General features: G+C 53.8%; 3 protein-coding genes across 3 annotated transcripts; 1 reads left to right on the top strand and 2 right to left on the bottom strand.

Annotated features, from left to right (window-relative positions):
* Positions 1-18,921: 18,921 nt before the first annotated feature.
* LOC149810925 (smr domain-containing protein C11H11.03c-like) lies at positions 18,922-19,473 on the bottom strand. Its single transcript, XM_089994070.1, has one exon. The coding sequence runs from the start codon at positions 19,471-19,473 to the stop codon at positions 18,922-18,924; it is 552 nt and encodes a 183-aa protein (XP_089850196.1).
* An 836-nt stretch (positions 19,474-20,309) lies between these two features.
* On the top strand, positions 20,310-22,268 carry LOC149810924 (uncharacterized). Its single transcript, XM_089994069.1, has 3 exons — positions 20,310-20,603; positions 20,778-21,138; positions 21,778-22,268. The coding sequence occupies exons 1-3, from the start codon at positions 20,310-20,312 to the stop codon at positions 22,266-22,268; spliced, it is 1,146 nt and encodes a 381-aa protein (XP_089850195.1).
* A 925-nt stretch (positions 22,269-23,193) lies between these two features.
* LOC149810923 (uncharacterized) lies at positions 23,194-26,562 on the bottom strand. Its single transcript, XM_089994068.1, has 3 exons — positions 26,266-26,562; positions 24,497-24,822; positions 23,194-23,329 (listed from the first exon to the last, which is right to left on the bottom strand). The coding sequence occupies exons 1-3, from the start codon at positions 26,560-26,562 to the stop codon at positions 23,194-23,196; spliced, it is 759 nt and encodes a 252-aa protein (XP_089850194.1).
* Positions 26,563-27,106: the final 544 nt, after the last annotated feature.

Here is a 27,106-nt window from a genome sequence, read left to right as displayed (position 1 = left end):
TATCTCCACTGGGAAGCTGTCCCTGTTATCAAGCTTACCAGGCTGGTATTCTGACGAACCTGGCCTTAGCTTCGGCATTTCCCATACCTGGGGGACTTCCAGCCCTCGGCTGCTGCACTTTCACGAGCTCAACAAACCAGGCAGCGAACCACTGCCAATGAGGACTACCATGCAATTAGGGACTCTTAAGTACGCTGAGCTCGGAAAGCTCAAACAAGACCACCTTTCAGCCTTTTTTCCTTGGATTGTTGCAGAGTGGTATATCTGACAGAAGGTTTTTGGATAGGCACTCTGCGTCGCGTCAGGTTTGCTTAATTACATCGCTCGCAATGGGCTGGTTGCACATAGCTCAGTGTATGGACTGATCACCAGTCACAGTAATTGCCACCTGATGCAGTGCTTCGCCAGAATGGGTTTTGACCCCGATTTTAGAACCGACAATTCATGTACTTTTGGTTATCTGGACCCAAAAAATTAGAGGGTCGAAGCACTGACCTGATGAACAAGTGATATCGTGTTCACTGAGTGTGTGCATCTCAACAAGGATGAGTCACGAACTGCAGCTCATGTTTCCAAGATGCGGACCGCTTGTGGCACGGAAGCAGAAGAAGGTCACCTCCCGTCAGGGTGGACGTGAACAACGAATGGCAGGTGGGAGGAGCGGCCGCCCTGAGGCAGTCCTGCCGCCAGCAGGCGAGCCTGCCGCCTGGCGATCGCTGCGTTTACGGCTTCCTGCTGCGCTTGCAGTTTGAGAAACGCTGCAATGTCAATGGGCCCGGCGCTTGCCCGGCCCTCGCACGCTGCCTCCAGCCTGCCCTCCTCGTGGTGCTTGAGCGCCGACAACACCAAGGGAGCCATCCCAATCACCGCGGTTCCCTGCATGAGACACAAATCGTCGTGTGCGTGGTGGCGTGTCGGTACTCGTTGGCGAAGCCATGTTGATGATCTATCTTATGCATCCACATGGACATTGGCAACTCCACGAACTACTGGGGAATCAGACATCTGAACGATACCCTGGTCCATGAGCTTAGCGTCTTTGATGTCAGCGAATACCGCTACATCATTGGCAGCACTCTTTCACATATCCCCCAGCCTCTGCATCATGACTCAGCTCTTTCGGCGAGCACTTGAGTTCATAGGACACTCTGCTTCATGATCTATTTGTGACCGACCCAAAGTTGCCTGCTAGGCCCCGCTCATTGCTGTACTTGTCATTGTATGGGGTTAGGGTCCAGTCTGTGTAGCCCCTGTTTGGCTGCATCGCTGTGTTGTGCACGCAGGTTTCTGTGTGTTTATACGTAAGATGCGATAAACGGCCTTCACTGCGAGGAGTGCATGCCAGCACGCGCATTACAGACACGTCAGGGCCCCAAAAGATCAGGCAATTGATAAAATTACTAGAGCACCCCAGTACAAGCACATTGTATGTGCACCCCCTGGATCTGGAGTCAGCAGCCATTGACCATTCTCGAACGCAGAAGTTGCCAGCTCGTCTTCGTTGGCCAGCAATGCGCAGGTGCATAGACAGCATCGTACCGGCACAGAAGCTGTGGTCAGGACATGCTCTTGTGAGTCAGCATCGAACAGGGTACACCCTGCAGCAACTTGGCTTCCCATCATCAGCCGATCCCGACCCGGCACGTACTCCAGCGGAAACGAACTTGTCGGCAGCTCTGCCAGCTTAAAGTAGACCTGCAGAGCACGCCCGGATTGACACTGTGCCACATCGTGTGATGTGCAGGTCGATGCCTGAAATTGCGTGAAATTGGCGGGGATATCAGGGGTTAAACCCAATTTTGGCAATCACTGGTCTGAACTGATGTTCATGACTGCCCGTTGCTTCTGGCTCTTTGTTTCATGCATCGATCACCAGTGCAAACGGTCGCGTCCAATTTCATAGGCATTGGCAACGCAAATAGCAGCAAGGGAAGCATCACCAGTGCTTGCATTCCTATCACCTGGGGTGTGCCGCGAGCCAAAACAATGATCCACTGTCAGGCTGAATCACACTATAGCCCGACCCAACGTGTCTGCAACACGTTCTTCCGTGGTAACAACAGAACTCTTGTAAGGTCTGTGCATTTTGGCAATCCCGATTGTGTGGCTTGCTACGTACCTCAAGAGGGGCGCCGGAGGCCTCTGCAAAACGATCTGCCAAGGCTGCAGGTGCTGGGCGTCGAGTGGTGTTGGAGTTGGGACGGGAGGATCGCACGCGCTTGGTCAGCGCCCGCGACTGTGAGCGGCACGTGGCACCCGCGAACATCATCGAGCATGTCCAGCCGCTCGTTGGAGGATTCTCCTGCAAGGCCGTTGCCAGTCAGCGCTTCGCCAGATTGGGGTTCAACGAGGGGGGGAGGGAGGGGGTTAACTGGGTTCAAATGGCGTTCAATGTTGAGAAGACGTCAGCAGCTGAAGGAACGCAACATTTAACAAGATAGTCGTTACAATCGACTCGGGAATTCTAGCCTGAGTTGTCCACATACATGGTCTCACTTAGAGCCCTAGCACACAAGGTTCGGCACACACAATGAAATAATCTATCTCAGGCTGGCTGGTTTCCAATATTCCCCATTAGGCCCTAACCTTTCTCGCATTAATCATATCTACATCAATGCAGGAACCCAGCTACAACACCCCAGCAACCTCCATCTCAGTCATATGCAAATCATAGCAGCTAGGTGAATACATTCCACCCGTCACTGCTTGTTGCCGCTGATGCACGGGCAGCATTCGATGTCACAATGGCACTCGAGGCACGTCTTCCCCTGTGTTTCTAGGGTGTGGGCACGCGCAACCCCTGTGTCCCATTTTCCCACAGTTAACACACAATCCCAGTCTTATGGCTTCTTCCATATCAGGGCTCCCATTCACGCCGGCTGAAATTGCTGATATGTCATCTTCCTTCTGCTCTAGTAGGGTTTGCTCAGCCTGCCTAAGCACAGCGGAAACCTCACTGAGGGCTAATTTCTCCTTATTCTCCTTGTCACACCTCTCTTGTCCCCGACCGTCAACATCACTACGTATGTGGAGTGGGCGCTATACAGTCCCTAACAGCTAGGAGCAGAAGCGTCTCCGACAGTTTCTCACCCCCGGCTGCACAAGTGTCCCCTAGCCGCGGCACACAGGCTCGCCATCGATTCTTCCCCTATATCACACTTGAGTCGATTGTGCAATAACTCCTATATCATGCTCATGAGTCCTGGCAGACCAGGTGTATCGAAGTCTTCCTTCAGCCGGTGTCACAACGGGGACCCTGATATGCAAGAAGCCATAAGACTGGGATTGTGTTTTTCCCTTTGGTACTGTGAGACAGAGGAGCGTGTTCGGGTGTGCCTGATCGATCTCAATGCTGGGCACCCTGTCGTACAATCCGCGCCGCTTTCTGACATCACATCAGTACACAAGAGGCAATGCAAAAACGGCGCTGTTGGCAAATCGCTAAAGGTCGTAGGGTATGTGGACTCGGTACCTGATTGCAAGATGAAGTGTGACCGATGCTGTGGCTTGAGATCAAGCGTCACGCAATGTCCTCCCGCGATGGATGTCTATCATATTCTGCGGAGAAGAGAACGACCACGCACATCTTGATCGGCTTGACTACCTCTCGAGTCGGGATGGATGGGCTTTCTTGGGCCAAGCTACACACCTATGATCCTATCATAGCTAGATAGATTGACAACCTAGAGAGCCCAAAACACGTGTTCTCCAACACCTTGCACCAAGACAGCAGCTGCAAAACACGGGAGACTGCAGAAAAAAGGGCAAAACATGTATCCGTCAGCAAAAGACGTTGTTTCTGGCAAATTGCATCCATCAAACAACTGTGCTGGAGGGCTGCGTCTATGAAACCGAGTTGGCCAACGGTGGTGCAGGGAGGGCGGAGCCACACCTCCTGAGGGCGCGCTTTCCATTCTCTGAATGCTCCGCATGTCTCACACTGGACATGAGCCCGGCTGGCCTTGCCGGCAGCTTTTCGCACCACAGCAGCGCCACCGGCAGGGGCCCTGGCCTGCGGCTTGCAAAGCGTCGTCACGCGGGCGACTTTGTAATCATGGTTTGGTGGAACACCCTTTGCTTATGCCAAAACCCGACAGTTGCCTTTGGAAGCAAAGCAGGAAGCAAATAGTTTGCGCATAAGCATTCCCTTTTCCTGTCGTACCGCAGTAACTATTTGGAGGTATAAAGGCTGACAGCCACGTTTTATTCATTGAGTGATACTCTCGAAAGGAGTGAGAAAGAGCTCAATACTATGCTGCTGTGGTGAATACTGTAGCACTGTTGATATCTTACTGCACTTGAGGCCCCACAATATAAACGTGATTGTTCTCTGAACACCATAACGGTGCATGCAAGGTAGAACAGACCACACCTTGCTGCGAATACCTCAAATGATTCTGCCTGTCTCAAATGCTACCAAACACAATGCGAGACAGAAAGAACGGGCCAACACTGGAAAACTCACGCTTCCAAGATTGCACTTCGTCTCCAAGTCTTGGAGTTGCCAATCCCATGTCCATCCAGTGGTCAACATCATCACGAAAGTCATGCACACCGGTCAAGTGAGCACGAGCACCGTCCCTTTTCTGAGCAGCTTTCTGGTAAAGCGGCATGTCAGGAAAATGGCAGCAGCAGTGGGGTGCCGCAAATGTCTGGTCAGTCACAGAGTTTTCAGGTCAAGATCATAGACAATGCTAATTTTCTGGGACCGAAGTCCCACTGCGCTGCACCCACCCGAGTGTGGTGATGCACATGCTGCATGCAATATGCACATTGTGGGAGGGAGGCTTACTGGAACTCTGGCAGGCTCCTTCTTGCGCTGCTTGCGGGTTGGCCGATCAGTCCATGCACGCTCGGATGACTGGCATGAGGCGCCAACGAACATCATCGAGCAGTCCCAGTTGCCTGCTGGCGGCGTTGTCTGTAGCAGGCAAGGAAATCAACTCACTCAAGACATTACACATTATGCAACGACGCAACACCTCAGAATGCCACGACAGCGCTTCGTTTGACCCGGTCCTCTTTGCGCTGGAAATCTCGGGGTCTGTGGATCAGGGAATGCCTGAATTCGGACAGAGCTGTTGTATTTGTATGTGGGGTATGGTTTATATGGGCGAAGGACCTGGCATGATCCTTTGTGTCTGTATTCAGTGTTCAGTTTGCCACTGTGATGCACCATCGTGGGCTTGCCCCCATGAGTGGCTGTGGATATATAGAAGGGATGACTGTCCCTACTGCTGGCTATCTCCAATGAGGTGTGCTGAGATATATCCCACTCAAGAGAGTGGAGCGAATAGCCCTGGCTGTGGCGCACGCAATGATGTGATTCTTGCCGCAAACTGGCATCGCATCAGCCATCAACACGAACTTGTTTTCAGGCTATGAGGGAATCTTGGGGTCGTAGGGTACTATACTCCAAGTTATGCTATCTCAGATGATTGCCTCAGCACACGGCAGGGATTGAGCACAGACAGCGAGGCTCAGCGATGGATCACAAAATTGCCTATAACATGTACTCCCATAAAACGCATGTTTAGATGCCCATTCGTGACTTTCACCAGCGTGAAGTTTGCGATTGCACTTACATCAGTGCTGAGCACCACATCGAGAACACTAAAGGCATTAGAGTTCCTCTAGGTACACACAACACCTGCGTCGCATAACGCGACTGTCCAGTTGATGTCTAGATTACGGTGAGCACGTCCATGTCCATGAATGTCGAACATCGCGCGGGAGGGGTCGCACATGAAGCTCATCCGGTCGCCATTCCCGCCACGTGCTGCACTTGTCGCAGGCCACCCACACGACACGGCTCTCCGCATCCAGGGCTTCCTTGGCCTCCTGCAGGGTAACACACTGCTCAGGGTTGTCATAACCTCAAAGAAATACATCATAATAAACGAGACTGCCCGAGCGCAGCGAGGGTAGTCTAGTACATCATAATAAACGTCAACCGAAAAGGGAAAATCTTCGGTTGACGGCGTTGCCAATGGCCCAAGCAGCCATGGTTGACCTCATGCTTAGAGGGAGGGGATGCAGCTCTCTCCAGAAGAGTCAACATTACCCATAGAGCCTGTCCTTGGCAGCAAGTTGTAGTTACGAATGCCCAGCGCTGCTGTCTGCCAGGAAAGCTGTTGTTTGGTGTTGCTCGACCGTGAACCTCAGGTGAATTGCTGAAATTCTGGGTGTTTGTAAGCTCATCGGCATTTTGAGATAGCAGCATCTGTGCCTCCGCTGACCGAACAATCAGCATGATGGTAATTGTGGCTTGTCTGATGGCAGCCACCTGTTTTCAACACCTGCCACTCGGCAGGCGCACAGCTATAATATGTTCGTTGCTTTCCTGTTACATGCGAGAGCCGGCTAGCTGGTTGCAATTGCATGCAAACTCCCGCTCCACGAAGGTGCCTTGCACGCTTCCACTAAGGTACGCGAGATACTCACAAAGCGCATGCTATCGAAGAACTCTTGCAGAAATGAATGATTGCGCCATCAATGTTCGCGCTCAACGCCATGCAGAGCATAGGAGGAGTGAAGGACGAGGAGCAATGTTCGTGTTCGAAGCGCGGAGTGTGACGGCGACCTGCAGGCCTGCCAGCGAAGCATTCCAAGGGTTCGGTGGCCAATTGGATTGATCTGCCATGCAAAGTTTGAAACGGTAACGAAAAACATGGAAATAGATATCAGTATATAGTTTTGTGTTTGCCGAATGGAAAGCGCGAGGTGCACGAGTTGCCTTGCCAGCGAACGACACGAGTTTCTCACGGTCGATCGCGATCGTGCGCGCGGGAACTTTACCTGCTGTACTTCCGGGCACAACAGGAAAATATAATCAGCGTAAGCTAAAACAAATGGACGCATAAACATGCGTGCTGTCCTGATTGCGTCTACGACTACCTAGCGCATACTTGTCGCTGAAGCAGGATGATTATTAGCCTCGTGTTTCAAATCCGGCCAATCACTAGGTGAAAGGCGGGCGCACAAGCAATTCCATGCTGCAGAAAAGGCAGAAGTCTGATCTGTGTCGTGTTGAACTTTTGTTAGAAGTGCCTGAATGTTGTGCCCGCTAGTTGGTTGAAGGCTGGGCCGTCACTGAGAGCACAAGGCGCAACGCAGTCTGCAGGTGCGTCACATAGAGATATCGCACCAAGGTAACTCCACATGAGCATGTAACGGAAGATCCTGGGCCCTCAGTCTCGAGCCACTCGCCACACGATGTGCAAGATACCCAATCACGAATAGGGTTCTCACGCGCGCTCGAAGGTTGCCAAGTCTCCGACATGTCTGAAAAAGACTGACGTAAGAGTCTGCCAGAATGATATTTTTTATCAAAGAAAAGGAGCTAGGAACTGGTCTTGGATGGCCGCAACTTGCCCTTGTTACAGGTTCTGGCACATGAAAGCTCTTGCATCACACGCTCCTGCCCATAAAAGTTGCTGGCTATTATGCAAAAATACGCAGGCTATTGGCATACCATTTTCTACATAGGTCCTTCTTGGCGGACAGGCAGGGCCCGGGCCAGGGTAGAGAGCATTATGGATATGAGCAAACGGAAACAGAGCTATCGGAAGGCAATCGCAAGGCGACCCTCATGTGCGGCAAAACCAAGAGGTCCCTCGCGAACGGTACCAAACGGCCGCATGAAAAGCATAGGCAGTCTGCATGGACTTGCTCATCCTGCGGAGGACTGGTGCCATGCAGGTCCAAATTCGAACTTCAAAAGTTGCTTGCGTCAGAGTACGTCTGTATAGAGAGCAAGCTTGATATTCCGTCTGCTGCTCGTACAATTGGGGTGACACATGAGACGCATATCACGGCATGAATCTGGTGAGTTGTCAGACGGCGAGGTTGAGCCTGGGGAGGCTGAGGGAAACGACCAGGTGCGACGTCCGCTGTGCTCACTTGCTTCCCGCGTCTATGTGCAACGCGTGTGCACTAGTTTCTTCGGCAGCTTTTTTAACGCGCGTTGTCAAGACGTGCAGGCTTTGGTCAGGGTGCCCGCGTTGTGCATTCCAGGCGGGGCTTATCCGCTCAGCTTGGAAGCGCTAGCCTCAACAATCGCATCATATCGATATTGTTGTTTCAGGAGTCTGGAGAGGAGGTTGATGAGGGTGAAATCTTGCCCGAGAGGCCAAGGCCATCATTCAGACGAGCTGGCAGATACGAGCCTCTCCGGCCAACAAACTACAGGAATCGCTCAACCCTGACCAACACCACCACAAGCTGGGAAAGATTCGACAGATGGTCTCGTGACCCTAGAGCAAACGGTTCCGACCGAGCAGAGGCGCCTCGCGTGGCCCCTGTCAGGGGTCGGTCTCGCGATGGAGGCCGAGTAAGTTCTCGCGAGCGTTCGTGGTGCAAAGGAGATTCCCAGTCACACTCGAGCGCCAACGGCAGCCCTGACGCAGAAAGCGGGCAGGATGGTGCGTCCACAGGCTCCCCCGATAGTGTTCCTGACGGGACTGAGAGCCCTGTCGACCACTCGCCGATTGACGTCCCGCACAGCGACAAGCTCGCCCTACTGCAAGACCTCATCACGACAGAAACTGTAGGAGTTGAGGCTGCCAAGCAGTGCGTCCCCCCATACCATGCATCTTGCATACCTCACGACTATATGCGAAACCCTGAGAAGTGCCATTGTGTCCACCCAATGCGCAGTTTCGAAGCCTGAGCGAAGTAATGCATGCCGTAGGTCGCTGAGCAAGACATGTTCCACCATCAAGGAGGGTTTGGCGCTTCTCCGAGAGGCATGGCAGGTACAGCAAGCTGCATGCTCGGACGGAGCTCGACTATACAAACGCAGCGAGTGGGAGGAAGTTCGCAGCCAGCTGGTGTCCAGTTTGAAAGCCGTGCACTTGGTGTGCACAGCAGGCATGGCAAAAGACACAGACGGCATCTCCCCAGGAGTCGAAGCCTTGGACGAGGCATGCTCAATGGTGACGGTGTGTGCACTTCCGTTCCTTCTTTTGTGGTGCAAGACAGTGATATCAATCACCATACTGTTAAAAAACGATTATGGAGAAAGAACACAGAACGGGGTTGCCGTGGAGAAGGGAGCGTGTTGACAGGCCCCGGTCGGTGTAAAGAACGTTGGCATTTGTGGCTGATGCAGGGTGGTTGAGCCTGGACGGCATTGAAACTTCAACCCTTGTGTAGGTCTCGTTTTGAGAGGGCCATGCCACATGCAACGCATCGGCTCCCAGTATTGACCTGTCAACAACCCTTGCTTTGCCAGGCAGGTTGATTGTGCGTTCAGGTGCCTGAAAGCGCATGCGCGTTTGGTGCAAACCATGGAGTTCAAACCCCATTCTGTGAAAGCACTGTATATGGTGATGCCGCTGGCTTCCCTTGGTCAGCATACATTCCAGAGATGGGGGGAACGCCGTGCATGATGTTGCTCGATGAGCACCGCTCTGCCAAAGTACTCATAGTCGGTAGCTGTAAAATTCAAGTGTTGCAAGTACGCAAGTCCACGAACGAAGGAAGGCATGCCATCGCGTGCAGGAGTTGACGCATCCAAGGAAGCCAGCGGACACAGCCGACATCGCTGCGTGGCGCCAAGCGTTGTCCCTGAAGGCCTCCGCGGCCCCACCCCGCTCGCGCGGAAGCAGCGTCCCGCGGAGCTCCCCGAGCACAAGCGGGGCCACCTCCAGCGGGGCCGACGGGCCTCAGGTCCGCGGCCGTGATGCCCGCAACATGGGTGACGCGTCCCCCCCCCCGCCGGGCGCCCCTTGCTCCGCAATGCAAGAGTCATACCCGAGAGTTGCTGTCCCAGATGCACTGAGGGCTGGCGATTCGGTCCGGGGGGACGAGGCCGTAACCCCTGTGGTCTCGCCAGCTGATGAGGGTCGAAGGGACAATGCGCTTGGGAGGGCGCTCGCCGCAGACGACCTGCCTCCTCATCTCTTGGACTTTGTTCGGCACGCATCTCCCAGGTACGCTCATCGGCTCTCAGAGACTCTGAGAACTGTTTTCGAGTTGCCGATGTGTTGATGCCGGTCTTGCACCTGGTAGCTGCGTCGTGCTCAACGCCGATGACAAATTCCAAACAATTCCAACAATCTGAGTTTCAAAGCTGCAATTTCCTGGAGATTCAATACTTGAAGAGGGGGGGGTGGGGCGCGTTTACTTCCGGTTGTGATGGCAACTCCCAAGAAAGTACATGAAGTTGCCTATGCGCATGTGGATGGGGCAGACAGATGCACCGTCACAATGAGCGCATATGTGGGTGATGACGTGCAGGGAGAGCAAGGAGGACCTGGATTTGCCAACAGGCGCCCTCGAGCAGGTTGTTGTCCCTGAAGCACCATCACCCCCCGGCTCTGGGGAGCCTGCCACGGATCCAGAGGTCTCAAAGCCCAAGCCTGCGCGACTCGACTTTGTTCCGCGCATCAAGTTCAGTTTGAAAACCACTGCCCCCGACGCCCCCCTGCCACCTGAGATCCCCGCCGACACTGACGCCACCAAACCTGCGCTCACGGCTGCCGTGCCCCAGCCGCCAGTCACAGACCAAGCGAGGCTGCCGGAGGCCGATTCGATCGCGGCCGCGCTGCTGGTCGTCGACAGCGCACCGGGGCCTGCGGCGCCTCCCCCCCCCCCTGCAGCCCCCCCGCCTGCCTCAACGCGCACAACCGCGCGGCGGTCCCGCTGGGACGCTGGCCCGGCGGTGCCAGCGCCGCTGGAAGAGCGGTCGCACCGCGGGGCCAGCTGTACATCTGAGGCGCGCGCAACTGCCAAAGACACGACCCGACGGCGATCGCCAGATGCGCATTCCTCTGACAAGTCTAGCCGTCTCAAACGCTCCGCGCCGCCGAGTATTCACCACTCCTCTAAACGCGTGCACCGCGCCTCCTCTCCCCGCCTTGCGTTTGAGAACCCTCCTCACAGGGTCCCCGTCCCCGAGCAATCACACTTCAGAGATGCCCCTGCACCAGGACCGCCGGCTGCGCCAGCGCCGCCAGCGCCACCAGCTACGCCAACGCCACCGCTGCCTATCCTCAGAGAGCAAGATGGCACAGCGAGTGCCGCAGGAACGTGGAACAATGGCGTCGCATGGCCTGAGGAGGAAGCCTTGACCCCGCCTTCCTCCCCGCCAGCGGCTGCGCCAGAGGAAAAGGAGGCAAGCGCGCCGTGGGATAAGCTGACTGTACGCACAGTCACGGCGTTCGACGCGGACACAGCTTTGCAGGAGGAGCCTCTCACGCCGCCGAGTGCGATGGCAGCGCTGGAGCCACCTGCAGCCAATGGTTTCAGCACAGATGCGCAACTCCCCACAAACGCCGAACACATCGGAGTGCAGCTCCCTGAGCTTCCCGAGGAAGAGCCTTTGACCCCGCCAGACTCGCCAATGCAAGGTGAGCTATCTGCTATCGCGATGAGCTATCATGCTCATCGTAACCCTATTGCTCTCACTCGGCCATTGAGAGCGCATATGTTGCTTGCCCCTGCAGCCACCACACATCAGGTTCTGGTACATTTGCTGCTTCACCTATAGCCACATGCTCCTGCGCACACCATAGCCTAGTCATCAAATGGGCAACATTTTGGTGTTGCGTTTGGTCTTCATTGGTATCTTGCTTTTTGGCCTGGAAGAAACATCGCAACCAATGATATGTGCATGGGCATTGGCGATGCTGAAATCAAGTATTTTGGTTGCAACAATGAGCATCAACGATGGGCAAGGGTCTCGGTCAGGCCGGGGCCAAACTGACGCAGCATATCGGGCGTGATGGCATGCTTCTTGGTGACGCCAACGTTTTTTACGCTTGCAATGCCCTGGAGGACGAAGCACCATTCACAGGCTGCTGCGCTTGTGTTATCGGGCTGCGGGTCGTGCTTGCTTCGCTGTATTCGGTGTATGGCGTCTCTCACACCGGACTCATGTCAACTCGTTCGATCAACATCGCCATCGCCGTGACTTGTGGGCCTGAATTTGACCGTCCGCGTTTGCACATGCAGCGGACATGGAGCCGCCGGCGCCTGCGGCGGCAGCCGCCAGCGCCCCGCCAGCCCCCCCCTCGGAAGCCCCACCTAGCACACAGCCCGCAGAGGTTCAAACGAACACGATCACAGGCCGGGAGCTTGTTGCGTCAGGGCGCTTGGCCTTGGTGATCAACCTAGAGGGGACTCTGGTGGACCTGGTGCCCTCATCGCAGGCCCGCCAGTGGCCCCAGCTGCTGGATGCGGCGTTGGCTCACGCAGGGCCTCAGGGCTGCGACAGCCCCCCCCTCGTGCAGCCTCCCCAGTCACAGCTCTGGATCAAGCTCCGCCCTGCCTGCCGGAGCTTTCTCGCAACGTGTGCCAGCTTCTTCCGCCTCTGGCTGGTGCGTCCACACCCTGTGGAGCTCTCGAGCTCGGGCAGTTGCAAACCCTTTCAGCCCTCGTTTCAAACATGACAAGTGGACGGTTGGGGTTTGCTTTGCATCTGCGCCGCGGCGCACGAAATTGACCCATGCATACCACAAGGTTGGAGCATGTACGCGAGTGCTCATGGTGTAGTGGGTGGCCTTGTCTACAAGCAAGGTGGAGGAGGATCGACGGGGGGCCGTCATTTACAACCAGGGTATATGCCTTGGATATATAGAATGCCGTGATTGAGGGTCGTCTTGCAGGCCACGCAGCTCAGCGCCTCCGACGTCTCGGAGGTCCTCAAGGTCATCGATCCCACGGGGGTGTTGTTTGGGGATCGAATCGCATCGGGCCAAGCGCGCTCACCTTGCTCCCGCCCTCGAACGGCCCTCCGGCTGGCAGACATACCGGGCCTTGCACGCCTTCTGCCATTCACGTTTGTCTTGGACGACTCGTACGGCGAGCGGTGGCATGCGGCCGAGGACTCAGCCCACGTGCTGCACTGCGAGCCATATCCCTTCTTTCCCCGTGCGTCTTGGGTACGTGCTGCAAGAGCTTACATGCATTATGAGTGTGTGTTGTTTTGGTTGGGCACAAAACCAGCCCAATGTTCCGCCGCCAACGAGCACATGTACACATTATCATCATCAGCCACCTGCTCAGCAAGACCGAAACATCAATCAGGAGCACCTCTCACATGTTGTACCTCATCTTAAGACATCATACCGTATATGTAGTTTAGAGCTATGCCTAAGGGAGCTGCAGCTACTACCCTGCACTCACTAAATACGACCTCTGGCCTATCTGACATAGTGTTCTCTTGGCACGTGCTTGTTGTGCTCCTCCTGAGCCTCCGACATGCTCGAATCGTTATCATGAGTACCGGCCTTGGAGACAGTGACTGCGAGGTGTGTTTTTGGCGAGGTGCATTTGGCAGTGGTGTCACTCAGATGTGACCGCTCGCGTGCAGGGCAACACTGACAACTCGCTCCTGACGCTAGGCCGTGACGAGGATCCCTTTACTGGCATGCTTGCATGCTCGCTCGAGACACTCCTGCAGCTACACAATAGGGTGTTTTCCGGCTTGCAAGCCCCCCCCCAACACATTCAGGGTGTGCTGACCTACATTCCCTGGGATGCGGCGTCCGTGATGACCAGCGCTCGCGCCTCTGTTTTGAGTGACGTCCATCTCACTTTCGCGCGCGCGCTCAACATCACCTGGGACGGTCCAAACAGCGTTCTCATGGCTGTCGCACGGCACTTTGGTGCCAAATGCTCCACGGACATGTGCAAGGGGACGACGCACGTGCTGGCCCTGTCTTTGGACAGCGACGAGGCCGCGTGGGCCCTGCACACTCGCTGCCATGTGGTGCTGCCGTCTTGGCTGCTGTGCTGCGCGCTGACATGGCAGCATGTCCGCGAACAGGCATTTGCCTTGCATACGTTGCATACTTGACAACATTTGAAGTTGGCACCTAATTCGGGGGAAAGCCAGATATGTTGCAGCGCCGCACTCTGCAGTGCCTTGGAAGTGGGTGTGCATTGGCGGGCAACCACGTGGTCTTGCACCATATTTGTCAAGCTTGCCCTCTGTTCAGGCTCGTACTATCATGAGCGCCAGAAGCGGCAAGCTGTTTGCCCTTCGAAGCAGACTTCAAAACCAAACTTACGAGTTTGTTGATCCCTCTCAGTATAAATGCAATGACTGCGTTGAGCATTTGGGGGATGCTCACACAGGCTGTGTTCACTGCACCGTGGATTGTCCCAGCTTGTGGCCAAAAATAGACCAATTTCTTGAAGTGGTTGGAGGTCTTGGACCACAAGGTAGGATATTGGCAACTAAATTGGAATCTCTGTTGGGAGTTGGTCTCTTGACAACGATTTTGAGTATGAATTGCGACGATCTCCCAAAGGAATTGACGGGCCGTTTTTGGTCAGCCGGCTGATCTCCTTTCTTGCAGGGTACAAGACGATGAAGAAGACATGTCAGGTCAGGATATGGTAAGTCAGGCTGGTCCAGGTACGCTTGCCTCAGATAAAAGTAATGGTAGCACTGATTCCCAAGTAGTTCTTGGAGTTGCCAATGTCCATGTGGATGCGGTAGTACAAAGATACATCATCATCATACGTAAGTATCCTAGAAGGTAAATTCTCCGCATTCGTTGAGGTAGTCCTTCTGTTTAACTAATAGTGCATAGCAGTCATGTTTCTCAAGAACTTGTGAACTCTTGAGTCTAGATGTACTTCAACGAGTGCGCATGGACATTATTGCGATTTGAGATGTCCAATGGTGTTTGTTCTATATTTCGGGACATGGACTTGGGGGCTTGCTCATGACGTGCCTTTCATCGGATGGCGTAATTGTTCCTTGCAAGGCAATAGTCTGGGTTTGATGAGTTTATTTATCACAAGGCGTGCCCTTGCTTCGTCATTTGCAGATGGCACCAGTCGCGAAAGTTGGAGCAGGCGTCTGACTGCACCTCTTATTTAGAACGTTAAGTTTTTTAACTCGAATTAGAGGAGCTCTTCTCCTTTATCTCCGGGCGGTGACGTTTGTCTGATGCATCTCCTGTTAGACCGCAAAAGATTGCAGGCGCGGAGCGTGTTGCCTATCTCGTGCCATCGGGCTTGCGCACTCGACGCCCATTGCTGCAATATGGCGGCAGCCATTGCTGTCACGATACGGTTCAGTCTTCGCAGAAAGCTCGACGTAAATCTGCATGACCATGCTTGTAACAAGATATCGATTTCCGTGTGATTTGGGACCTAGGCGTTATTGTGTAGTGCGCGTGTTCGCAGCTTCTGTAACGTTTTCCTGCTCCTGGCATTCCTTTGCTGGCATGGGAACTGTTATCAAGACACGTTGGAAAGCTCTGCAGCCTCATATGCGGATCGCTCTTGAGGAAATGAGCAAGCGCCTATCAGGGGTGAGTATTGTCGTGGAAATTAGGGATGCCAGGTTACCATTTGCATCCTGCAACTTCTCAGTACAAGGTTTGATAGAAAGGAAACCTAAGCGGGTGATCCTGCTCAATAAGGCTGATATGGCCAGCACTAAACATAGGAAGGTACGCCTAGCAACCCTATAAGCGATTTGTCAATCAAAGGTTCCACGGGCCACCGAAATGTGCGCCAACGAAATAATATAACTGAATTCTCATACAACGTGCAGCAGATGGTAGTAGCTATCATATCTTTGAGAAAACGTGGGGTGTGCGTCGGTGCAAACATCGCCCGCCAGATCAGCAGGGAATGGTTTGCCAGTGCGCTTCTGGTTTCACAATATGATCATTCAAGCACATACGGGGTCGCTGTCTCCTTTCCTAATGATCGTGATCATTCACACACCGCACGGACGCCGCTCAGCGTTTCCTGGCCTTCAAAGCGGAGAGCGCATCGGCCGATGCGGAAATTGCCGTCTGCAGGCGTTCATAGAAGCCTTGGAATCACCCACTTGCAAAGTGCTCTACACCAGCAACAAGGAGAAGGAGTGGGCACCTCGTGTGCTCTCAGCAATACACGAGTGGTTGCCAGCCGTGAAGGGAGCGGGGCAGGTGCATGTGATGATGGTAGCCGGCGTGCCCAACGTTGGAAAGAGCTCTTTTATCAATGCACTGAAGCAGCACGCATTCGCTTTGGGACTTCGCTCTGCTAGCAAGGTTGGGCGCTTGGAAGTGGGGCCACTGCCAGGGGTGACAAAGCGGGTGCTAGGCTTCAAGGTGCGCAAGATCCGCGGAATGCGCGGAAATCTCAAAACGTCACAACCTGCCATTGACCGTGGAGTGGCCTCTCTGTGATGTTCTGCCTACAAATGAGCGGAAACACACAGCCTGCAGGAAGGGGCCTGACAAAATGCCAAGTGGGAAAGGGCTTCGCCAGATTGGGTTTAGACGCCCATATTTGCCCCTACAATTCATGCAATTTTGGGCATCTGGATCCGCGTCACTTGTTAGACAAAATACAAATCGATTGATTAAGCCAAAGTGGATTGACACCTCCAGTGGGCTGTTGTGTGTTGGGAGCTGGCAGTCGCCTCAGCAATCAGATCCTCAAAAGTGGAATGCATTCATGCTGTGTGCGAAACCTGCATGTTGGCCTCCACTCAGAACGCTTCATGCTGCAGGTGACAGATGACCCAGCGCTGCTGTTGATAGATACCCCTGGCATCATGCTTCCAAAGGTGAACGACTCAGCATTTGGCTGCCGCATGGCGTTGGCGGGAATCGTACCCGATACCATGATAGAGCCCATCAACGTGGTCCGGTTCATCCTCTACATGCTCTCGCAGCCAGTCAATAGGGGCCAGCTGCGAATCGCGCTGACAGCGCCAACGCCCACCTCCTCCCCCTCACGCCAGAACAACGCTCCACAACACACCGGCCGGCAAGCGGATGCGCACGGTGCGCTCACGCAGGCAGAGGTCCGGCGAGCGTTCCAATGCAAACGGGTCGCAAAGATCATCCTGCAGGCCCTCGAGTGCCATGGCGAAGACTCCGCCGACGAATGGCTGGAGGCGCGGCAATCGGAGCAACGCATGCGTCGAGCGCCACGGGTCCATGCGATCCTCGGTGCTGTCCCGGAAGACTCGGAGCAGCCAGCCACGGTAGGTGCGCAATCAGCTTGCGGAAACATCGACACCGCGGAGGTGAATTCGGCTGCATGGGACAAGGACATTCCCGCGGGCCCATTCGCCACTGATGCGTGGTTGGTGGCAGAGGAGAGCGGGGAAGCGGGGGGGGAGCGCGTCCCACTTGGTGAGGGCGAGTTTCCCCGAGAGGACGGAGTCATCGCTGACGAATCGATTGGGACTCAAGGGTTTGCAATGCAGCAAGGGGGTCATGAACATCGGAGCGCCGATGGCGCATCGAGCCGCATGCATGATGACTCAGTGCCCAGTGACTCAGTGTCGGAGGACAGCCGTGCAGAACAGCCTTGCGCAAAATTGCAGGTCGACAGGGCAATGCGTGAGGGCACAGCTCTCGATAACGACGTCAGCCAAATTGATGAGAGTGTGTCAAGGGACACCCAGCAGCGACCTCGCACCGGAGCGGACTATCTCAAGTTCATGACCGGGCACAGCGTGGAACCATTGGAAAGATCCATGGACCTGCCCGAACAGCCACAAACATCGGGAGTGAATCATGAGCTCGGCTCAGGGCACGAGGGGCAGTCAAAGTCAACGTCATCAACGGTGCCGCACCACCTCGTCTGGGAACGATATAAAGCAGAGGAGTGGGCAGAGTGTGCGGAGGAGGTCATCATGCGGCTGTCTCGGCAAGATGTGCGCGGTCAGCAGGAGGTCGATGAGAACGCGAGGACTCAGGCCATGACGTCGCTGATCACACTTGTGCGCGGCGGCCACCTTGGGCGCTTTTTGTTTGAAGACTTTTCGTTCGTGCGTTCCATGAGCGCTGCAAGGCACAAGGCGCTGCGAGGGGCGGGATAACCCCGACTTGCGTGGCTGCGTCAGTCTGCCTAGTGCCAAGCACACATCTCACCATCATGGCTTGGTCCGATCAATTTGATTAGCCTGTGTTAGTGCTTATAAAATGATACATCATCATCACCATAGCCTGATCACGATGTATCTTTTTACAACAATGCATCCACATAGACATCGGCAACTTCAGGAACCACCGAGCCTGAGCTGTAATATTCTGTTTGCGCAAACAACAATATCAGTATCCCTATGCGACTGAGCTGAACATTAAGTATACGCGTACATGCACGACAGAGAATATACCTGTTCTCCTTTCTTCTGGTTGTGTGGGGTGTTGCGGCTCAACAGCTGTTGACCATGTTCAAATGAATCTCCTGTGATAGCTTTTTGTCCGTGCCATGATGCCTGTGCTTTTGTATGCTGTGACCAGGGCTGCAAATATCACAGACAGGCTGACGTGCCATGTGTTGAAAGCGCTATCATGCACGGCTGTCGCAAGCAATCGCAATGGCAGCAGCATAAGAACCTGCCCACGCAAGCAAACAACAGCTTCTTGGACAGTCTCGATTTCTGTGAGAGGCTGTCCTAGTCGCAGTTCGGCTCATGAGATCGGAGGCGGTCCTGTATTTGCTGCTCCTACCTGCTGTTAAAAAGCACAATGGGTTTTACATGCTTAGCCAAGGCAAAGTCTGTGTTACTGTACCTGATACGTAAATAAACAAATCAACCAATCGGGAATCACGCCATGTCGCCTGGTGTTGAGTGCTCACTGACAAGATGCTATGTGCAACAGACACGAGGACAGGGACGCCCAAAAGTATTCCATTTCTGGTGTGCCTCGAGATCTCTTGTCAACGGCAGTAGAGTAGGAAGTCATGATCGCAACCTTCATGTCACATGCATAAACATCAGGGCTACTAGTCTTGCAGCTTGCATGAAGAAATTTGGTACGCCCACCACCAGGGCGGGCGTTGCAACTTCATATCAGTGATGCCTTGCACATATCATAGATGGCCACGCAACTGGTCAAGAAGTTGGTACCACGATCTTTAAGGCACTGCTCACTTCTGTCACGAATGGAAGCAAGAGCTTGTGAAATATGTTTTATGACGTCGTTAATCAGCCACAGCAATCTACATAATTGTGCAATGGGACGTGAGCCAGCCAAATAGTCCCCTCTCTTCTTTGCTGACAAGCTCCACCCAGATCACCCCCCCATTCCTGCTGTCCACGGTACAGCGAAGGTTGTGCTTGTCCACCAAGCGCAAAATTGCCGGCTTGATCTTGGCTACACCCCCCTCGCTGTGCAGGCCTTTTCCCACGACCACCTCAATTTTCGTGACACCTGCTTTCCGACATTTCATGATGCGTTCCTCCACCAGCCTCTCTGCTTCCTTTATATGCAGGCCGTGCAGGTCGATCCGACTCAGCCCGGATGTGAGGTTGTGCTGCCGATAGATGTCGTCGGCTGCTTGTTTATTGTACGTCTCCATGAGCCGTCCATGCTCCTTGCCTTGAGCAGACCAACGGGCAGCGCCAGCATGGTCACCTCGTCGAAAACACTCTTGCGACTTTTGGAATGCCTCGCCGCGGAGCCGGGCCTGCTCCGATGCATGGGTTCGCCAGTCGTCGGTGCCGTTGGCGCTCCACCGGGGCAAATGATTTGTGCTCTGCGTCAAACCCATTCCGCGGGCTAGACGTCAGACGTAAGCTGATATCACTAGCTTCCCGTCGACCCACAATCCGCGAGGTGGTTGATGAAGTGTGCGGTGGAGCTATCCAAGGGGCCGGTCACCCTGAAGCGGGCACCTCAAATTTCGTGTACAGCACACCTTATTGTTCCCTCCAAAAATGCGCTGGCACCCGGCTTGCTCTTGGTGTTTCCAGTGTAAAATTCCGTTAACAAAACCCTGTAAAGAGATTGGCAACCGTGGCTACTTTGACAATTGATGCCTTCCTCTAATCAGGGGAAAGATATCGCAGTATCGTTTGAACCCGATGAGCGCATGCCGGAAAAATAGGGAAATACTGTCTGGCAGGTGGCAGTTCGCATCGTATCTTTCTGCAGTGTCATGCAAATTGCACGATGCTTTGAACATATGAATTGGTATGGCTCTACAAGTATCGCAGACACGTAAAGCCGAAAGAGAAGCTCATTCGGTGGACAACTTACGTGTGAACCCTATGGTTCGGCTATCCATCTTGAGATACCAAGATAGGCCAACGTACGAATTTTGCGGGAGTACCGACGAAGCATGATAACATGTTGAATGCCTGACGTTCGCTACCTTATGAATGTCATCATACTTGGGGAACGTAACGGCAAAGTACAAAGCTGCCCCGAACAAGTTAACGTCATGTAGCTACCAATCTCCTTCGAGCGGTGCCTGCTATTTCGTTCTTGTTGTTCTTGAAAAAGCAGTGAATGTCATTGATGGCAAACTACTTCATCACGTGTAGGCAGATGCATCTGACAGCAAGGCCTTCGTGGGCGGCATGCTCGACTCGGCGACAATGCAAGATGCGCGCAACCAGAGCCTTGGCGTCAAAGGAAAATACCATGAACGACCTCATGAATCTAGTTACGATTGTTGACTTGGATGCGCTCTTGGAGCCTGCAAACGCGGACCCCTCTCTCCGCAACATCGCTGCACAAAAGGTCCGCGACAGCTTTCGACAATCCAGCTGCGTGATAGTAAAGGACCCGCGCGTATCGCAAGCAGACAACGACGCATTTATAGATCAGATGGAGGACTACTTCAGCCGTCCAGCACAGGATAAAATGGCTGAGGTCAGACGAGAGCTCGCCTATCAGGTGCGCTGTAACCCAACTATGAATCAAACATTTGAATCCTGGATATTTCGGATGATATAGAGCGCATCACCACGCTGCATCACACGCGTAAAGAAATTTTCCGGTGTGCGTGACGCTTGTTCGTGCAAGTCCGTGCTGATGCGGTTCTCTCACTTCTGGTGGGCCTGCTCGCAGATAGGTGCTACGCCATCCGGCATAGAGACACCGCGCTGTTGCTTCGACCAAACTTTGCAAGCTCAGATCCACTCGCAGGCGCCTCACAATCGGGCCACAATGCCAACAGGGCCAGACGTCAAGTGGAGGTATTTCTGGAGGGTGGGTTCCCGGCCGTCCACCACCGCATTCCCAGAGCTCAACTCAGCACCTGTAGTGCCTGCGGGCATCCCAAAGTGGCAGTCAACCATGGATACCTGGGGTGAGAAGCTGTTGGCAACAGCCGTGACAGTTGCCGAGCTGCTTGGAATCGCGTACGGGCTGCCACCCAAGCAATTTGTGGATTTCATGGATCAAGGGCCACACCTGCTAGCCCCAACTGGTATGCTCGACCGTCCCTGCAATTGTGTGTGCATATCCGTGCCGGCAACACCGATATGCATTGCTCTTGGGCGGCAGGCAACCCGCATGTTCTAACAGTGATTCGCCAGCATGGGGTTCAACCCCCATTTTTTGCCCCCAAACAAAAGTCATGCATTTTCAAGCATTGTGACCCGCAAACTACAGGGCCTGGCAAAATTCTCATAGAGAAGACCAGCTTTGCATTCACAGAGGCATGCAAACTAGCAAAGCAGAAGTGGTCATCTAGGTAAACCTCATATCTCCTTACAACGCCACCGCATCCATATGGACACTGGCAACTCTAAGTAACCCTTGGAAATCTGTTTTGCCATAACCAGGCACACATTCATGCTCCCCCAAATGCTGAGTTCGACCGAGTTGGCACATCGCCGCTGTGCGCAGCATTCTGTATTGTACCGCTGTGTTGGTTCCAGCACCGTTGTTTCAATGCAGCGTGCGCATGCACGTGTACTTGTCGTCTCTCAATGGCCTTTCAATATCTCTAGGCGGTTCTCATCACGAGGCGCTTGATCACCCCCATTCAACACGAGGGCGCAGTTACCTAAGTCAGGAATTCTGAGAATCTCGGCAAGCACCGATCCGCACTCGCCGTTCGCAGGCACCGATCTGACTCAGCACGCCACCCTGGGCACCGTCTTCGCTGGCTACCACTACGACCTAAACTTCCTCACGATCCACGGCCGCTCGCGCTATCCAGGCCTATTCATCTGGCTGCGGGACGGGACGCGTGTCCCGGTCCGCCTCCCTCCGGGCTGCATCCTCCTCCAAGCGGGGCGTCAACTGGAGATGCTGACCGCGGGCGACATCGTAGCTGGCATGCACGAAGTGGTGTGCACCGAAGACACGTTGCAGGCGGTGCAGAACGCGCTGGCCAAAGGCTCTCGGCCCCTCTGGCGTGTCAGCTCCACGGTGTTTTCGCATGTCAATTCCGACGCGGTTCTCGAACCGCTTCCCCCGTTTCGTGGGACTGAAGCCGCGGGTAGATACCCGGCCATAGCCGCTGGAGCGTACGTGCGCCAGGAGCTGCAGGCAATCAAGCTTGCCCGTGCAACTTCGGCCTCGCCGCAATTATCATCGTCTTCGTCATGATGTACAAGGCCTCGATCGCCGCGCGGTCTCCGCTCCTGCAGTTGTTCTTTCGTTTTCTTTGGTTGGACTACGGCCTGTATGCTCGTCTAAGTGCCTGTGTCCACGTGTGCCACTGCGTCCTAGCCTGTTCAGTGCCGGACTAGTGGCAAGTGCAGCATCTTGTTTGACACGCTCAGCATTGTTGCAGAGCTCCAGACATCATTTAGTGTGTCGGTCGTCCCTTGTTCCTATGTTTCCTGCCATGGCTATACAATCTTATGTTTTCCGGTGACAGATGATGATGCATTTGTATCGATCGGCGTCCATGTGGGGTGACCTGACATCTTCGCGTGTAACCATATGTGCGCGCGCTGCAAAGAGCGCGTGCTCCTCGCTAGCCATGAAAGCCCGGGCTGCCTCGCCAGTGGTTAATAACGGCCTTGTGTGCATATCATTGTACAGTCAGATTGCAGGACATGTTCAATGCATGAAGCACCTACATACACTGGAGTGCCACCGTTTGGGCGTGCAAGCCAACCAAGTCACGGAAGTGTGATCGTATCTCAGAGTTTCCAAAACTTGCACAACTTACACCAACCTGAAGGGTTGGTGTGTACATAGGGCGAGACAGCCATGACTAAAGACGAAGTGCAAGTACTCACTGCGTTTCGCTTTCAAGGCAAACCGATTCCTTTCAACAGATTTCCGAAAAGCAATACATTTGCACACCAGAGCAGCATGACGGCCAAAGCAGCAAGGGGCACAAATGCCATGATGGGACCATGAGACGCGGCCGTAAAAGTTACAAGAAGCTTGTATCTGTGCAACGTTACGAGAGATAAGTCATAATAATAAGACAATGTGATACTATAAGCTCTGATGGCGGGAAACTGCGGGCCTGTTTGCAGTTCCCTTCTACCACAAGGTCAGTAAGTACCCTGACAACTCAGTCGAGGTAGAACAGGGTTACCATCTTCTTGCTGGCCTTGGCTTCCCGGCAAGTCTCCAGCAGCAGCTTGCTGTCGTGGAAGACAAAGCAGATGATCTGCTGCACCTTGGAGATGATCTCCGCATTGCAAATCCTGCAGCACACACAATCCCAGTCAGCCACCTCAGCAGGCCTTCGACAGAACACACACCAACGCCATGTTTCACCCCTCCACAAAAGTCGTCCATTGTCGAGTCCACATCGCGTCACCAGCCAAACGAGCACGTCGCTCATGAATGTGTGCTTCCTGCAGCGTGACTGCGATTGCAGGAAGCACACATTCATCATTGAAGCTGAGAACACGGTGAGACGTTGACCATGGGTGGCAGCTGCAACGGACAATATCAGAAGCAGAAGCCCCATGACAACGCTAAGCCTGTACTAAACGTACTTCTGATGATAATGTACCTTTTTAAAGCAGTGTTACCAAAGATGCTCATTTTCATTTTTTTATTGTGCAAATGCGCATCCAAGACATTCAAAGGGCAGCCAGCTGCATGTATGTACGGCTCGAGTCAAAGCAGGCCACCCTGTGTTCGACAGAACAACCATACAAAACAAGCGCCCCCATTCGCACCACAGGGCCTGCCACATGCGCCCCCTTGCCCCCAAATACTTATCAGCTCTAGCTCTAGCTATAGCCTCTACCAAAAGCACTCTGTGAAACGAAATCGCTGCGAATTTCTTGGACCAGCGACCGCACACAGACAGTAACATCAGGATTCTATGTACCATACATGAATTCTGGAGGCTCAATGCATCGCACTGGCAGTCGCCCACACTGTAATGCGGAAACGATGCATGGCGATTACCAACACAAGCTACCAGTTGAGAGCGCGAACGCAAACTAAACCTGCACGAAAACATGATGTTGGCCCTGCATCGCAGTCATGGCGATTCTTGCCACCCCTGCCGACACTAACAAGTCACTGAATATTGGGCACGATGAATGGCGTGATGTCCAAAAAAAGGCGGTGTGATATAGCACGTGATCATCATGAGAAGGGGGTGTGATTTGGAGCAAGTTTTGTCTTACAAGCAGCCTCCGCTGGCAAAAGCTGCTCATAAGATGCAACTTGCTCTGAATAGCTTTCATGGGTGTGATCGTGTGCTAACCTCAGGGGATGGTATTGATAACACTGATTCCCAAGTAGTTCTTGGAGTTGCCAATATCCATGTGGATGCGGTAGGGTTGGAAAAAGATACAACATCATCATCGTGTATTGGGCACGTTATTGGGTGCGTTCGAGCTCGCACACACCTGCCAGCTTCAAGGAGCGTGAGGCCATCGTTTTGAGGCATCTCAATGACATGGGTCACCTGCCCCAAGAGCTCCTGACTCTCAGCAGGCTGCTTGCTGCGGCTCTGCGGCAGCACGACGGTGAGGAGGTCTGGCTTCTCTGCTCGGAGAGCTCCCCGAATGACAGCCGCGTTGGTCCCGGTAGCCCCCGATGTGTATATGTGGCTGCCTGTAAGCACCATTGCATAGGACAGGATCTCTATGAGCTGCTGGTGCAGGTAGCCCATGTTTCGGGTGCCGAAGAAGCCGAGCACCTTTGGCCCGTTCTGCTGGATAGCTAGAAGCTCCTGCAGGAGTAGATTAGAGTGAGCAAAGCAGCTGCTGGGAGATAGCCAAAGACTGCAACTTGGATCAGCTGAGGTCCGTGACTGTGCTTCTTTGGCAAGAAAGTGCAGCTGCTGTGGGCACATGTAGTGATTGCAAACTTGGATCAAGCATGACACCTTTGCCGAGTTGGTATGCTTGCCTCGGGAGATGGAATTGAACTGGTAGGCACGGATTCTTCAGAAGTACTTGGAGTTGCCAATGTCCATGTGGATGCCGTAGCGCTGATGGCGGGATTACGTAACCAGAGTTTCAGTAACCACAATCGCAATCAATATTCAAGCCCCTCAAACGGTTCTCGTAGTCAAGACTCACAAATATTTTCTCGATGCGTGCACTTATCTTTGCCAGTCCATTGACTCTTGCCTCACGAATTCCATCCAGTGTTGCAGTCGCTATTAAGGTCGTAGTTGTGGCAGTGTTTGGATGTGTTAACAGATCTGTTGGATGTGGTAAGGTGGTAGTGGATATCTGTAGTGCTAGGGGCAGATAAACTTTCATCAACAACTAACAAAAGAACACACAATGTATACAGTAAAGCAGGCATGGTGAACTCCTGCTGAGCAACGCCCAACTGGTACTCGGGTTCCCCAACCACCTTGGTGAGCCTTGGTGATTGCCGGCCAATCCCGGTAGAAGCTGGCGTGCAAACATCGACATAGATGCATGTGCACACTCTTGTGGGTGGAGTTGCACTCGGCAAGAATTCACGGCTCATTGGTATGGCTCATTGGTATGGATGTGTGATGCCATGGCGGTCGGACACCGAGCCTGCCTGGCCATGCTGAAAAATCGCAGGTGCATGAACCAGTGCTGCGCGAGGAACGTGTGCTGTTGAGAGCAGCACAACTCTGTCTGTCGTATTGGTCGTTTGTGTGATGTGCGGGCGCGAGTTGGACGTCGTCGTTAATAGACAGCGCGCGCGATATGATGGATTCCATGCCAGTAGCATGAAATCATGCGTCAACGGCAATCAATATGCGATGAGCAATACGCAAGATGCATCTGAACGCGCACGCGGGCTTAGGCCCTGTGTAAGGCGAGCCACCTCACAAGCGAACGCAGGAGGCAAGACACAAGGCCGAATACGCTAGAAAGCGATCATGTCGACCGATTTCAGGATGAACGCCTGAGATTCGTAGTGCGAGGCACTGTGAGCACGGTCAAGGCTGCTACGTAGGTGGGACGACATACGACACTACAGAGGGTGGACACCTCTGCGGTGTAATTCGTATGCATGAATGCGACAAAGTGACGACACGATTTGAAATTGCGTTTAGTCTCGTCCGATGCGTGGCCTGGCCCGCAGGTGACTCCGAACGCCCTGACATAACAGAGAGCACCCTAAAGAAAGCATCACCAACTTATAAGCAGCATCTCGGCCTATGACCTTCACAAAAGCGCACTTGCATGTAATCTGTGTCAACAGATATCTTGCTTTCCCGTTCTATGACTGCAACCGGTTTGTCGCCTTGCACCACGGAGGCAGCTTGGTTTGGTAGACGAATGCCTGGCTCTCCTGGGGCGGGGCGGTCCAACGGATCATCGGGAAACGCTGAAATAACTACCAGATTTCTCTTGGAGAATGTCGGAGAGCTGATCCGTGGTGAGCTGTCGATGGGCAAACATCCAAAGCCCCTGGAGTGCTGGCGAACGCTACATACCGCCCTTTGGGCACAGCAAACAGGACGCGAGAGCAGCATTACGATCACTAACGAGAAAAAGCTGCTAATTCTCCACAATATTTCCAAGTTTCTGTCACATCCCGGATACCAGGCTGAAGTCGCCGACAATGAGATCGCAATATATGCTACTGCTCAAACAGAGTCGGCATTTGCACCAATGTTGCGACAATTGGCATCACTTGACGTGGTTAAGTGATCATCCCGCTGCTGGGCGTCAAGGGGTACTGCAATAGGTGGGCTGAGTCACAGTCTGTGTCACCCTCTACTTGATTACAAGGAAACTGGCTTTGCCCGCACACATGGCAGGTGACCAAGAAGCCAAAGGGCACTACGTGCGTACAACACTATATACAGTTACGTTCCTTCCGCTTATGACGCTCACTTCTGGGCATTTGACGAAAGCTACATTGGCGTGTTCACTCAGAACGACCTCTGGCACGAGCTGGTGAAGAGTTTGTGCCCGCTACATCACTTCTTCTATCATCGCTCCCCTTTCTGTTCTGGTGCGGCCCATGCTGTCGACGCCGTGCGTATCCAGTGCCTGGGGACCGCATGGTGGAGC

Source organism: Nuphar pumila, unplaced genomic scaffold (assembly GCF_984573655.1).
Source record: "Nuphar pumila unplaced genomic scaffold, dmNupPumi1.hap1.1 HAP1_SCAFFOLD_168, whole genome shotgun sequence".
Taxonomy (NCBI): domain Eukaryota; kingdom Viridiplantae; phylum Streptophyta; class Magnoliopsida; order Nymphaeales; family Nymphaeaceae; genus Nuphar; species Nuphar pumila.
Note: the sequence above shows the minus strand (reverse complement) of the source record. Positions and strands in the feature narration are given on the sequence as shown.